Source organism: Chaetodon trifascialis, chromosome 6 (assembly GCF_039877785.1).
Source record: "Chaetodon trifascialis isolate fChaTrf1 chromosome 6, fChaTrf1.hap1, whole genome shotgun sequence".
Lineage (NCBI taxonomy): Eukaryota > Metazoa > Chordata > Actinopteri > Chaetodontiformes > Chaetodontidae > Chaetodon > Chaetodon trifascialis.
The window spans coordinates 10,931,666-10,947,361 of NC_092061.1; the positions used below are offsets into that span (position 1 = coordinate 10,931,666).

At 43.0% G+C, this 15,696-nt stretch overlaps 1 protein-coding gene across 1 annotated transcript; it reads left to right on the plus strand.

The window, feature by feature from the left end:
- The first annotated feature begins 195 nt into the window (after positions 1–195).
- pggt1b (protein geranylgeranyltransferase type I, beta subunit) lies at positions 196–14,918 on the plus strand. Its single transcript, XM_070965172.1, has 9 exons — positions 196–335; positions 909–1,027; positions 2,847–2,911; positions 3,440–3,591; positions 3,797–3,929; positions 5,632–5,677; positions 7,505–7,689; positions 8,552–8,660; positions 11,302–14,918. The coding sequence occupies exons 1-9, from the start codon at positions 208–210 to the stop codon at positions 11,466–11,468; spliced, it is 1,104 nt and encodes a 367-aa protein (XP_070821273.1). The 5' UTR covers positions 196–207; the 3' UTR covers positions 11,469–14,918.
- Positions 14,919–15,696: the final 778 nt, after the last annotated feature.

A 15,696-nucleotide genomic window follows, 5' to 3' on the forward strand; every position in this document is an offset into this window, starting at 1 on the left:
TATTGGGTCCCAGCTTTCAAACAATATTTACTGTAGAATATCCAGCCATTTCCCAAAAGTAATTTCCAAGGAGAGGAGTCTATACAGTGTGTACATGTTACCTTTTTATAAGAGATCAAATCTCTCTGTACGTTGAGCTGCTGTGTGGGCTTTTATTGTGAAAAACAACCGTACCGGAAAAGATTCCTCATAGGTGCGGATGCGAAGATGGCGGAAGAGGAGAGCCAGTTTGAAGAATTTGAGCAAATAGACTTTTTAAGAGATCGACATGTACGATTCTTCCAGAGAACACTTCAGGTGCTGCCTGAGAGATACGCCTCGCTAGAAACAACCAGGTACGTTAACTGGAACAAAAAGCGTCGCTCTATTTAGATGCTCTGTTGAGGAACTTGACTAGCATCCAAGCTAGCTCGGGTTCAGCCGTTTTGAATGGAAGCTAGTGCTACTTAGCTTAGCGTCCTTGCTAATGTCAGCTATGGTTCTGAAGTTATGACAGACTTACATGTAGTCATACAGGAAACGCAGTACGTTGAGGCACGGCGACCCGTCACACGTATTAGTCATTGTTAATAAGTTTATATTACAGGAATAAGACTCATTTGAAAGTGAACTTCATGCGGAATGCTCTGTAAAGTTGGCCAGTTTCTTCCTTTGTCAACTTAAATATCTCGCCAGATGGATGGAGAACCAAAGTATCGGCTAGTCGGACTGTTTTCTTAAAAATAGATATTATTTTGAGTTGGTTTTTATCACCCAGTGATCTCATGTGACTGTTCACTGCCACAGTGTAAATTACGGAGCTCTGACCATGCATTCGTTCCTATAACGTAGCTTATATAGTTGTATCTTTATGCACATCAGTATGAAGTGGTTAAAAGAAATAAGAGTGTTCTCTGCCTTCTTTCCAGGTTAACTATCATCTTCTTTGCCCTGTCTGGGCTCGACGTGCTGGACGCTTTGGATGTGATTGATAGAAATGTACTGATTGAGTGGATCTACTCACTACAGGTTCTGCCCACAGATGATCGTAAGTCTCATATCTTCAAAGTCAAGTCTCATATCCTAAACAGTTCATTATATAAAAAATAAGAATAAAATTGACATAACAAAGGTAGGACAAAGGTTGTTGTCAACGCAAATAAATACACCAGGATTAAGCTGAATGAAGCAGAATCACCTCTGACACACAGGGGTTCAGAAAACAGCTGTTGTAATGATCAACAATGCAAACAACACATCCTCTGTATGAAAATTCTTCCTGAGTATCTTAATGAGCAAATGATGCTGGCATAGCCTGCACGAGCACAGATCAGTCCAGTTTCCCTGCTGTCAGAGCCTTCTGGGAGCTGCATCAAACAAAGTCATCATTGTTTTGTCTTTGTATCCTCAGTATGTCGAGGATTTTGGATTTTACTGAAACTGGGCAAGAGGCAGGAATTCTCAGTATTCTTTCAGCCATTGAGGAAAACAAGAAAGAAGCAGTCTATAAGAAAATACTTTGAGGGTTACAGACTTGTGGTACAGAGGCCAGCTTAGAAGAGGCAGGACTAATGCTCTTTATTGCTGTAATGGGCACATTTGGTGCAGACACTCAGACATCCGGGGTTTCTCATTTCCAGGCCAGGGAGCTGAACAGGGGGTGGTGATGTGTGAATGATCACGAAAAACATGGACAACTTTTAGGAGTTTCACGTGGAAACGGGGCAAAAATTAAATTAAATTACTTACCTGAAATATTTCTGGTATATTGTTCTGTTCATGCTAGTGTGTGTAGGGAGGTCAACTAGAGGGCTTGGGACAACTTCAGAGCTGTCAGACTTCAAAGTGTGTGCGAAATAGTTTCATTCTGTTTGGACTGTGAGACAGATACTGGCCTCCAGGTGTCCTCCTCACCTAACCTGTTCCAACTGTACCTCTGTTCATCAGGGAAAGTTGGACTCTCAATATTTAATGACTTGTTTTTTCTGTCCCTAACAAGCCACTCTGTGCCATCTGTTTAGATGCCCAGTTAGTTAATTATTCAAGACATCAACAGAAATCACGTCGGGATAGCCGTGCTTGATTGGTCTCATGTTTGCTGCCGCCATATGTTTGGTGTCTGCTTGGTTTCTTGTCATTAGGTGTGAAAATACAGCTTGGGAGGCACTTAAAATTTCCTAATGTATCATCAGTATGGAAATACACTTTATATTTGAAGCTTTTGAGACTTTTAACAGTTGTTGATGGGTGTGTCTTGTCTTTCTAACTGAGTGCAGGTGTGTTAAATTAAAAAGTCTGTGTATGTCGAATTAATCTATGTAAAATGTGTGTCTGCATCTACGCCAGAAGCCACCTGTCCCTGATGATGTTGTAGATGCCATTTTCAGATCAAAAGCTGGTTAGCAGACAGTTTTGTTTACCACATCAGCATACTGAAAATACATGAATATTGTAGAGCTTCTCTGGATTGACTGAATACACATTTTACAACCTCTAAGTGAGCATAAGACGTCCTATCATGTAGTACATCATGATCAGTGTATTAGAAGCCTGACAGTCGTGTCAGTCAGATCACATGACTTTTGACATGTGTGAAAGTATTATGTACTTTGCTTGTCTTTGAGGTATGATGCTGTTCTGTTGACTGGGTCTTGCTGTGTAATGTTTTTACCGTGGCCTGTAGATGGCAGCAGCACACTTGTTAATTTTAGCTACTTGAGCATCTTTGCAGAACCTTGCTGAAGGTCAATACCAAAGAATGAGACCTAGTTTGTGAGAGTGTGCTGTCTGTCTGTTCCAGTTTTTCCTGAAGTTAACCATCACGCATTGCTGAGTATTTACTACATCTGCCTGTTATTCCCTTCCAGAATCTAATCTAAGTCGTTGTGGGTTTCGAGGATCGTCACATATTGGAATTCCTTACAGCACTAAGGTACTGCCCCTCTTTACCCCAGCACTGCTTTCAGACCTGATGCCATATTTACCCAGACATTGTGCCACGTCTGTAAAATATCAAGCATCCCTGGCTTTGCATTAATCTAAAGATATGTTTTTTCATTAGCATAAATCCTTCTAAAAATATTTTGGTTTTTTAAGCCATTTTAATCATATTATTCCAATCTGCTCTCTCACATCAGGGGGTCTGGGCCATTCCCAGTTTTACTAGCATGATCCCAGCAGTCATTGTACTCCATGTATTTCTCACATTTGGCATTACTTCTCTGTCCCCATGGAGACTTAGTTTTTAGATGTAACAGCAATGCCAACCCGAGTCATTTTGCCCCAAAAGGTCTATTTTAGCTGTCTGTAGATGGCCAAATGCTTGATCTGTCTGCTCGTGTTATTGCTTTTAAACCGCTCTTTTCCTCCAGATGTTGGTTTTAATAACTGCTGTAATCTCTTGTTTTCTGTCTGTCCGCTGCGTTGCATGAATAACATCTCATTTTGATGTTTTCACCAGGGTCCAGGTGTGCTCCATCCGTACGACAGTGGCCATGTAGCTATGACCTACACAGGGCTGTGCTCGCTGCTAATACTGGGGGACGACCTGAGCCGGGTGAACAAACAGGCCTGTCTCGCTGGTCTCAGAGCGCTGCAGCTGGAGGACGGCAGGTCAGCACGCACTCACACGCACAAATTTGCACTGGCACTTCGACTCTGACTCAAATCCACCTGAGGTCATGTGAACACTAGCAGTCCTAACGTGGACTGACGTTAACTCTCAAATTTCTAATTGTGGACGTTTAGCTGATTTTGAACTGTTTGTGTAACTCTTGTTTTTGTGGCCTTCTGTGTCTCTGTGCCTTCCTGTTTCCAGTTTCTACGCAGTGCCAGAAGGAAGTGAAAATGATATACGGTTCATCTACTGTGCAGCCAGTATCTGTTACATGCTGGACGACTGGTCAGGCATGGACATCCAAAAGGCCATAGAGTACATCAGAGGAAGTTTGGTGAGTAGATGTTAAAGCATAGAAACATAGGGTTTAAGTTCTTGCTGCACCATTAATGAATGCATGCAATGAGACCTGGATTCCAGGCCGACAGGACTGCCCTCTAATGGTACAACCCCTGTTTCTGCACCATTCATAGCAGGGCTCCTCCACTTGAATGGGCAGAATAGGCCACCCACCTTCAGCAGTGGCAGGCTGCCCAGAAATATTTCATTTATAATAACTGGGAGGAGGGGTTTGAGCAGTGCATCATGGTCTTAAAGCTGTAGCAGTGGTTTTTCCGCCCCACTTGGAGAAAAATGACATGTTCCAAGTTTCTGATGTGGCACTTGAGTGATATTTTTGTCCGATTGTTGCCTGATGTTTAGCTGAACCCTTGCTTTTAGCCTCAGTGTTTGTGTTTTCCATCAGATGTGGCTCACAGTGGACACATCAAAGCAGTCCGAGTGAGGTATTGTCTTCACGCTTGTCATGTCAAGTCCCCCACAGCAGGGAGACGGTCCCACTCATCTTTAAACTTTAGCTCATTTTGTTTCATGACATAGTTTCTTTATTGTGCTCGGGGTGTGTATGGCCAGCTCTCACACAGACACACTCTGGCAGAGCTCTGTTAATTAGTTAACAGATAACTGTGAATCATGTCTGAAAAGTATACGTGTTCCACTGGCCACGTGCTGGTGGGTGGATTCCGAAAATGTCTTTGGCAATGCAAGTTAGTTGTTGGTGCATCTAAGTATACAGAAACCACCAGATGATAGGTGGTTTTATGCAGAAAAGCCCTGGAACGGCAGACAAGTTTACCAGCTGCACAGACGTTACACTGACATTTGGGTGGCGGCAGGTATCCATTTACCAGTCTTATTGTTATGATCTGATCAGTCCAGACGCACAAGCAGACAAGGACTCAACCTCGCCAGCTTTCCCAAGTGACAGACGTCTGTTTTTGAACTTATAATAGGCAGTTTAGGATTTTTTATAAAGTTGCTTCAAAGCTTGTCACAGGAAAAAACTGGTGTATAAACTGAAATGAAAAAACCCATCTGGGACCATCACCACCTCTAGCATAAGTATAACTGTATGACTGAAGCCTAAACAAAAAGATCATAGAATAAGAGAGAGCAATAATGGGAAGTTTAACCAAAAAATGGCAAATAAAAAAATGAGTTGGATTTTTGTTATTTTTAATCATCTTGCCTGTATATTAGAGGAACTGCTCTTCCTCAGGACCCAGAGCTCTGCTGAGCTGTTTCTCAGTTCTTCTCTCCTCAAAGAGATTGTGCAATTTGTAACTGCTGAAACTCGATTGCAACCAAAAAGTACAAGAAAGAAAGATTTAAAAAAAAAACAACAACAAACAAGTTAGCCTGCGAGTAGATGATGCATCCAGTCCTGACTTGACTACTGTAGGAACCAATGGGACGCCTCAAGACTCGTTTTGACAGTGACGCATCACATTCGAGCAGTTCTGTAGTCGACAGTTAAAACATCTGGGAAGGCATGTTGGTGTTTGTTCGTGGCGACATCTTTACACTCCCTTTTCAATAATGCCTCACAAATGTGTTTATATATTTGTAAAAGATAGGTTCAATATGAATAAATGTCTGCAGCTCAGCCTCTTCTCACACTAATCTCTTTTATTAGCCTTTCTTGCCAGATGAAATATCGCGTGCTAATTCAATTGCTTTGTCTTTGTACCCTGCAGTCGTACGACAATGGCTTTGGCCAGGGAGCCGGGCGAGAGTCACACGGTGAGTACCATCATCTTCTGACTGTGCTTTGATATCTGAAATCGAAAGCTGAACGCACATTAAGTGGTCCGGTAGGTCAGACTGTACACACTTGGCAACCCAGATTTAAAACTCTGCTTCACGAATCTGACTTTGAATTTCAAGTTAAAAGCTTCATATGAGATCAGAACGTTTGTTGGTGCGTTGGCGTAGTGGAGGGCATGAAAGTGGCTGATGGGAGAAACTGGTTTAAAGGATTAGCCAATAAAATCTCTGTAGATACATTGTCCTCATTAATCCCTCCCCCACTCAAATTAAACCTTATTATTGCGACACAAAAGCCTTCCTACGCGCACACACACACACACATATTTTAAGCACTGCTTGGAACGTATCCATAGTCACATTTTTGACATAAAGGTATTGTTTCTGTTGACTCCGTGACAGACTGAACTGCTTGAAGGGACAGATCCTTGTGCGTCTTGGTAATTTCCTTCCTTGCGATAAACTTCTATGATTACAGGCTTCACTGAGACTCGGCTCTCCTCTGCAAGCCAGCCAACTCTTTGTCTGGGGGCTGATTACACATCGCCAGAGATATACAGTGGATGCCCATTACCCATCCGCCCCTAAAGTGTGTGTGTGTGTTCAGCACCGAGACCTCCCACACAGTGTGCAGAGACTCTTCCACTGTGTTTGTAGATGATTGTGTTTGAGCCACTGTGTAGTTCAACACGGTGTCACAGATGCTGTTTGCCAGGGAAAGAAATTCAGTTTCTCTGTGTGTACGTATTCAGTCTTTTGCTTTTATCTCACGTATGCGTTTCAAGCATTTTCTGCTTCTTTAAGCTGTGTACTCTTGTTTTCTGAAGACAGAGTGCGTCTTTGTCGATTCAGTGCACTTAAAAATTCCGTACTGTGGCCCATGAGGAAAAATAGGTATCTTCAGTTGTGAAAAATGTTTATCTTCGTAGAAAAAGGGGCCAGAAAACTGCTTTTTAGTGCTTTTTTTTAGTTAAAACATATTTTAATTGTCATAAAGCATATGCCTGTCCCTAACCCGCTGTTGGAGTAAGTGGTTTTGGATTTGCCGCTGTTGTTTGATCCAGATTTATATTTTATCCCCTCTGATCTTGAGCTAGACATGGTTGATTGGAGGCGAGTGTAACGCGTTGGCAGATTTACACCTCTGACCCACACACTTCATCCCACCTCTTCTTTGTTTCCCTCACACATGAACACACACAGGCTCAGATAAGCAGCCCTGACGAGTGGGGATGTTTAGGGATGATTTAAATGCACGGTGACAATGCAAACAGTTGACGGTCGGGTTGTAGAAGGTGATGCATAGCTGCTGCTTGTGGCTGTGCTGATTACAGCCTGCCGCCAATGGACGAGCACGCTCATGTTTGTATAATTGTAGCTGTAAAGACACTTTGCATTCAGTCTAAAAAGCTTCTTTATTCCACTCAGAAGTCTTCAATTATTGTGCAGGAAAGTATTCAAATTCTACCATTTTCCCCACTAGCACGCATTTCTGTATATTCACACGAAACATACGGTCGCTCCACGTCGTGATAACTTCCAGGGAAAGGTGCAAAGTGAGAGTAGCAGCATGCTAATCAAATATTTGGCAGTGAAAGTGCCCACATGCAGACACACCCTCTGTTTTTACTGCAGTGCCCTGTAGTCATCTCGTCAGTCATGAAAACATGTTGAGGTGAACCACTGGAACCGCTTTTCAATCTGAATGCGCTGTCAGAAATCAGTACTCTCATTTAATTAGATTCATTTGTGTTACAAATTGCCCATTCCCACTCTATGTGTGTCATGCACCTGCGGGTCCAGGTGGCTGGACGTACTGCGCCATAGCCTCTCTGTGTCTGATGGGTCGACTGGAGGAGGCGCTGAGTCAGCGGGAGCTGGACAGGATCCGACGCTGGTGTATCATGAGGCAGCAGACCGGCTTCCACGGGCGCCCCAACAAACCTGTAGACACATGCTACTCCTTTTGGGTGGGCGCTACGCTCGAGGTACAGACTGGTGTAACAGACACATGTTCACAAATACACTCCTGCCTGCATTAACACATTTAGTGCATTAAAGTATTTTACCTCAGATTTCCTGCACTTTTGCTGCATTTTCACATGGGTGAGAGATGAGTTTTGAAAAGATTATTGGCATGTGTTAAATAGCACTGTGTATGCTCACACTGTGTAAACAAGTGGTCTAATCCCCCAAACCCACATACACAGGCAACCCCCCAAAAAACTGTGAGCAAACCTTTCAGCATGTGGGTCAGAACTGTGCCAGAGGTACATGCATGCACACACAGTGCAGAAAACTATGAGTTAAACTGCAAACAGCTATGAGTAAGCCAGACACACACACACACACACACACACACACACACACACACACACACACACACACACACACACACACACACACACACATACAGTGCAGGAAAAGTGTGAATTACTGGGTCAAAACTGTGCTAGAGGGACAAATGTGCACACTCATACAAAATATTTGTATATGGCAAAGGTGCAGTGTGGCAAACATTGAGGCTTGATATTCTCTCCACTCGTGTCTGTATAGAAAGAGGATATCAAGCGTTTGTTCATTGATTGCAGTCCCCCACCTTTGTGAAATTGAAAGCAGTAGTATGAGGAATATCTCACCGTAGAAACACAACATGCTCAGCATCTTTGCAACTGAAAATTGATGTTAAACTGTAAAAATAACCATTTGGAAAATAATGAGCAAGTCCGATTTATTTTAAATATATATGTTTCATTTTTATGTTTGCTCCCAACTGTCATAATGAAACTTCTCCCTCATCATCCCTCCCTTCCCCCTCACCCTCTTCCCTCACCTTCTCTCCCATCCCAGCTGTTAGGCGTGTTCCAGTATACGAATTTTGACAAGAACAGGAGCTTCATCTTGTCCACGCAGGATCGGTTGGTGGGGGGATTCGCCAAGTGGCCGGACAGCCACCCAGGTAAATGAGTTGACCTGCAGAGGTGGCTTTTACAAGCGCATCGTGCACTAGAGGCTCTCTAGCAAATAAAAAGAGACGACCGGAAAGCCAATTACAGAATACTGCCATGGTTGTTTATAAGAGTCTTGTGTCTGCGTTGCTGTTTGTTGTATCCATCGGATACTAATTTCTGTCAAGGTAAGAGTGACACAAGTCCTGTGCACCTTTATACTGCTGCAAAGGCCACAGGAGTGCAGTAAAATGACATGATTAATGTCCATGCGGTGGAAACAAACAGAACACAGTCTAAGTCAAGGTTTCAGGTCAATATATTGTCGCAATTGATTTTTCAGTCGCTTCAAAGATCTCAAGGACAAATCGGCGGTGAAACTAAGCAGTTTCAGTTTCTGAACAGTTTCTACCCTCCACAGGTGCAGAGAGGTCAGGGTGGAGTTGTGGTTGGCAGTTTTCAACTGAGATCAATGGAAAAGCTCTTGTAACCCTAAACTTCAATGGTGTGCTCTTGCTCGCCCTTGTAATGTGTAATTGATGAGGCGATTGTTCGTAGGTAGCCCGAGGACACGGGAGATCGAGCTCCTCACATTACAGGAACAAGGCAGGGAAGAAGAAATGTTGGAAGAAACAATGCAGCAAAACAGATGCTGTACTGACAAAGCTTTGTAAATATTACTGAACAAAAGTGAGTTTTAGGACATAAAGGGACTCTTTTGCAGTACGGGAACAGATAGCATTGGAGTCGCATGTACTTGAATAGTGCTGTCATGCACAGCTACTGATGTCCAGGAACTGGTCTAGGAAGATAAGAAGGTCACAATATCACAGAACAAAAGCGGGTGGTTAAACTTTCAGCCTTAATTGATTGAATTCCGTCTCAATAGAAGCATCTGTTGCCATGAAGCCAGGAAACAGATCTGCAGCTTGTTTCACTGCCTGCGTCATTGCTATAAAATGCCTGAATAAACACTCAAGTGAAGACCCACAGATCCAAGTATCATGAGAATTAGCTGTTGCTGCGACAAAGAGTTGTGGATAAATTAGTTTGAAAGGTTTCTGTGGTGAAAATCCGTTCTCAGATGAAGCGGTACGATTAACAGCTGTGTAATGGCACAACTTGCTCCTTTACCTTGACACGCAGTTTTTCTTAAGGCAATCTCTGCCTACTGAACAGCACAGCATGGAGCTCTTTGCTTGGTGGAATTTTACGGAACAGCCAAAACAACATGGAGGAAGGCCTAATCCTGACTGTATCTGAGGATCTCTGCCTTATAACCCTGACAGCAGACGGTCAGATGTCATGATCAGTGGCAGGGGGCTCTCCTCGCGATGAACCCACAGAGGATAATAACCTAAATCTGCAGCTTGAGTCTTTCACTGTTGCTGTACACATATTTACTGCTTGGTTCATTCTCACTGCTCTTGTTGCATAGTTTGTGGTCGCAGCAGGCAGCTGTTTTCAGCAAAAACGCTCTTCAAACTCAGTGTGCATGACCTGCTCAGCACCAGACAGTAGACGGTTAAAGTTCCTGACCCAGATATTTACTTCAGGAGTCGGTAGAGACCAAAACCAGAGGTAACACATAGTGAATACTGGACTTTCACCAGGTGGACAGAAATACATTCCAACTCAATGATAACGTTGCTCTCTAACTGCTGGATGTGTAATTAACTGATGGCTTGGTTTCAACGCAGAATTTGCGTTGAATTTCCAACGCATCAATGGGCGCAATTCCAGCGGATCCGATGGCCACTAGAGGGCGCACAAGTCCATTACTGTTTATCTTCCACCCACCCCAGTGGAATGATTGCCTCAGTTTATCCGATGTTGAGTTCTGCATGGGTTTGAAGTTATGCTTATCAAAATCCAAAGATAAATGGTCGCTGCTCTGCACTTCTGCTGGGTGATAATTCAATATTATCATTAAATGACCATCAGTGGAAGGACGTTTTGGTTTTACCTTGTTTATATTCTACAAAATTCTGTTGTGCAAATTAATTATTCTGACCTAGCCAGAGTCCAAAAAATAAATTTGATTGTTTTGTGTGTCATTTTGTATACAAGGGCCTTATATCACAATTTACAATACAAGCCTGACTTGAAAAATATTTTCTAAATCAAATCTCACCTCAAACTTCGGGCTAATCCAGACATGTCGTCTATGTAACCTTGAATCTGAGTCCTTACGAATCCTGATTCATGCAGCTAATGGTGCTTTGATTGATTCTGATGCCTGTGTCCAATGATCTGTCATTTCATTATAATTCAATTACTGCTCCATTTACTGGCCTGTGCAGCTTTTACTGCGGTCCCAGGGGACGGAAAGGTCAGGGGGCCAACATATGTGCATTATTTATATCATCTTAAAGGAGCGGTACGACAAAAATATGCATGTTTTTTGCATGTGAAATTAGGTTATTGTTGTATTGATTCAGTAATGGAGAGAGGTGACAAACACCATCATCGTCTTATCTCTGATCAGGTCTGCAGACCCATCAAACACAGGTGCTGCTGCTGTAATGCATGTTAATCATCTCTGACCTCGTTTCTCCCTTTTCTTTCCCTCCTTTTTGATCACTCTTTCATCCCTCACGATCCTCCCTTCTCTTCCCCTCTACCCTTTTCTCTCCATTTCCTGCCTACCAGACCCTCTCCATGCCTACTTAGGGCTGTGTGGTCTGTCTCTGATCGGAGAACCCAGTCTGAGGAAGGTCCACCCAGCTCTTAACATCACCCAGAGAGCCTTTCAACACCTCCAGCAGCTGCAGCAGACATGGAGGGTCAACACTGGCAGCTGCAGCCGACAGCACTGACAGCAGGATGATCCACGGCTCTGTCTCTGAACAGGTTCAGTAACAGTAGTCAGTCAGAGGCTGCTGGACTTTTGCTGTGTGTCTTGAAGACGTTTGGCCCCTCATTTGAGAGGCCTCCTCATTTTAGGAATCAGGAAGATTTTTTTTAAGGCTCCAGTTACACACTCGTAACTTTGGGGAGCTCATTTGAAGTCCATCTAAAGTGACTTTTCTGTTAAGCAATATATGCCACACTTTTTTTGCTGCCTTTTATTCATAGACTGTAGTAAATAACAATGTGCATTGTGGTTTGTGGGAGTAAAATTATGTGCCAGACCGTCAATTTTCAGTCTTCAGAGACTTGAACAACTTCCTCAATGCCTCAATTTTACAAACTTTTTAGATAATGATGTTTCGGAGGCTTCCTGCTCTTTAACCTCAACATCATAGTCAACAAACAACACAATCTGCTGTAAACCTTCTAGCCAAGGATGAACACTACTGACTCACTTCACGTGGACGTAAGAGGCATCCTCCAAGTATACGTTATTCGAAATCTGAGATGGGACCCCGAGGAGGGGGCGTCTAAACTGTGTCTTTAAATGGTTCTGGAGTAACTGGTGGCTTCAGTAGCTGAAGGTCTTTGAGTTTGCTGGACTAATTTTACGTGAATCACCTAGCTATGTGTTTGCTATCGCTGAATAATGTCCATATATTTCAAAATGGAACAAACAAGTTCATCGTTTTTGTTCACCAAGCAGTACGGGCCCTGTGGTGATTTTTGAGGGGAAATTGGGAAACTGTTGAGACAAATCTCTCTGTTTCCTTCAGATTAATATCCCTACATTCTCAGACAAAAAAGGTCACTATCCTCCCTGTACAGTTTTTTTTTTTTTTTTTGCCTCTCTCCCCTCCTAACATCTCCATCCTCACTTCTTTAAAGCCTCAAGCGCTCCAGTCCCAAAGGTGATACCAGCCTGGGAGGTGAACTCTCCTTCAGTTTCACCCCTGCAGGCTTTGTTCAGAGATTTAAATTGATAATCAAACTGCTGGGATGGAATTCACAGAGAAGACAACTAAGAGCCAACAACCACCCTAAGGGCCAAATCTATGACTTATCTATCCTAGAAAGAAGATTAAAAAATGAGTTCAGCCACAGGCGTCGTCATTTCAGATCACAGAAAATATAATTTGGTGTTCTCATTTTTCTTGAGGGTAACAGAAAAATAGATTGGGCCTCTTTAGGGAATTCGGTAAGGGGGGGAAAATCCCTTCTTTTCCTGCAAGGCTGTCAGTTTTATCAGCACATCCCCTGACTCTTAAACCCCGAACTGATCCAAGCTCTCCTCCTTCACCAGCTTCCATATTCCCTGCAAGGCACCGGCCAGCCTGAAATCAATAGGAAAAAGATGAGACAGTGGTATCATAACTTGGGGAAATGTATTCCTTGTATTTGAGCCTCACTGGGAATTTGGATTGTTATTTTCAGAGCAGAAAGGATGCAGGGCAAAAACAAAGAACAATGCACATGAGCAGAATGTGCCGGCAAGAGTCGGTTTACCCAAATAAGTGCAAGCCAGCGTGCACTTCTTGGGCTGTCCTTGCCTTCTCATCACGTCAATGCTCTGATTCCCAGCAAGCAACAACAACCAAAGCCACACCCTTTCATTATAAGATCGCTATGACAGCGGACACCTGCTCCCCGAGTGACGAGGAGACGGTATCGCAGCAGGTCAGAAACGCAGTGGCCTGCCTGCAACACGTTACCTGCGGGAGTCTGCTGTGTGTAGTGCCAGCTCTGACTGGATCTAAAAATATGGCCTCTGTGGCTTCCACCTAAAATGAAGCTGTACCTGGCCTCGCCTCCCTTCCCACCAGGTTGCCCCCATTTTCTGACTTAAAAAAAACAGAGCAGACAGACGGAGGAAAGGAGAGAGGAGGGGCGGAGAGGTGAATAAATAAATAATTTGACCCATCCATTATTAAACATAAACTGTCAGAGGCTGGAATCTCCTCTCTGAACCCCAACCAAACCGCCACTGTTATATAGCCTTGTTTTGGTGCGAAAACAGTTTCTTTTTGGCCAAGTGCATCCTACATTTATCTTTATATACATGTTTTCTTACTGTTTGCCTAAGACAATAGGCTTTGCCACAGTTCTTTCTGATTTTGCCGACTTCTGCCATTTCTTTTTTAATAATTTCACCATTGGGAAAGTTCAGATATGACTTTCATTGCAGCTGCTGAATTGAGCCTCAGACACACAAATCATGTGATAATACAAGATCGACAGAATTAGCTTTTGAAATAGTCATTATGTAGTATTTCTGGTGTATGTCTTTTTTTTTTTCTACTTTGTTATGAAGTAAATCTGAGTCGTCCTGAGTGAAAAAAGAAACGACCACGTCCTCCACGCATCCTCTGAAGTGACTTTTACTGCTTACACAACTCCCAGCGGCTGGGTTCTGTCCTTAGGTTATATAGGCCAAGTTGTATAGCAAGACTACGCGCTCAGTCTTGACGCTGAAATGTGCCTCACCTAGCTTTGTTCTGGGTCACCGCTCTCTGAATGTTCCCTAAACGTACAGCATCGGGCTTAGCTTAGCTGTTTCTATCAAGAAAGGCACTGAACAGAAGTGTTCTCTGGAGGGGGAGGAGGAAAGGTGTATCCTCTGTGTCAACATCCGGGAAGTGTAACACCTACTCTGTAAACATTTTTTCCTCCTCCTGTCTTTGTAGAGTTCACTTATCCAATCAGACATCAGCTGGTAGAGGTCATATTTACCAGAATCTGGCTTTGTCCCTTCCTGTCTGATCGATTCTGTATTTCCCGACGCAGGGAAGAGTCCGTTGAGACAGAACCTATAAATGCTTACTAGCTTGAAAGATTGGATGGATGGATCTGCCACTCTCTGCAGATGAAGGCTGCATCTCCGCAGTTGCTATATCGCAGCTCCCTTTTTTTTTTCTCTCCGTCACGCTGCTGTCAACGCTCTCAGTCCCGCAGCATGAAAACGGGATCGTGGCTTTGCGCTTTTAACACGGCTGCAGTGAAGACAGTGCTGGGACGGTCCAGAGATGAGAAAGGACTGTGAAAGTCTCAATGAGATGCAGCCAAAATGCCACAAATGGCCGCGAACCCTTGCTCTATCATCAACTAATACTGTATACATAATGTAATAATAAAAAATGTAACAATAAATGTAATGGAATTTATTTTTTCTATGCTTTGTAGAAATATTGAGTGTAGATAAATATGTAAATGTCTATAAATATGTGACTTTTATTGTGCAAGTGCTCAAGATGAAAAATGTTTACAGCGACATCAGAGAGTCTGACAGAGGAACTGGATATGCGGATGTTATGCGATGTATTATAGTACTTGAGCTTTGAAGTTGAGGACAGTCATGTTGATTCTAGCTTGGCGGTGCATTCTGTATTTATGACGAATAAAAACACATCCTAACTTTTACTGTTGTTCTGGTTTCAGTGTTTTATCCCCTCGGGAGCAGCAGAAAGTTTCAAGGAAAGGTCATCACCAAAAACATTAAGATTTGTCACCCGGCAATGAACATTCACATTCAGTATTAATTAAATGCATTGTGTCTTCATGTCTTTCAAGTTTTCCTTTTCTGTAACCATTTAAGATGTAAGTAGCCGAAGCCACAGTCCTGTTTCTCCTGTAGGAAAACCGAAATTGCTCATTTGGGTGTTGTATGATTACCTCCAGCTGAGTTTCTGTATAAAAGACCAAGTCCTTCTTTCTTTTCATGGTAGACTGTGTGGCTGCATGACTCAGAACTCCTGCAGCTCTATTTTTTACTTCAAAGATCACAACTTGTCAGCATTTCTCTCAATTTTCCTTTAATTTGTCTGCAACGTGGATGGCTTGTGCTTTAAAGTAAACACAGTCTGATGATGGGGTTTTTTCTGTTCTTTGCTAGGTCAGTGACTAAGGCGCAGTTAAAAGCCTCAGGGGAAGGGGACTTGCACTGGATACAGAGCACACATGCAAACACACACAGAGTCCCACCTGGGAGCTGCATAGCACAGTCACAGACTTCACTGTTGGCACTGATTGGGTAATTTGATCCAGACAAATGTGGCTTAGCTGCACTTAGATACCCGTTCTGGATGCAGAGGATATTAAAAATTTAAACAGCACTTGATCGCACATTTTATGAATTTGCAAGTGTAGAAAGCAAAAGAGGAAAATAAGATTTGAAATGTCTTTTCTTCCCCTGTGAGT

Excerpts from the sequence above, each read along its gene's own strand:
- pggt1b (XM_070965172.1), top strand. The coding sequence starts at position 208 with ATGGCGGAAGAGGAGAGCCAGTTTGAAGAATTTGAGCAAATAGACTTT. Across the intron at positions 5,678-7,504 it reads AGCCGGGCGAGAGTCACACG|GTGGCTGGACGTACTGCGCC; the intron begins GTGAGTACCATC and ends CTGCGGGTCCAG. Across the intron at positions 7,690-8,551 it reads GGGTGGGCGCTACGCTCGAG|CTGTTAGGCGTGTTCCAGTA; the intron begins GTACAGACTGGT and ends CTCCCATCCCAG.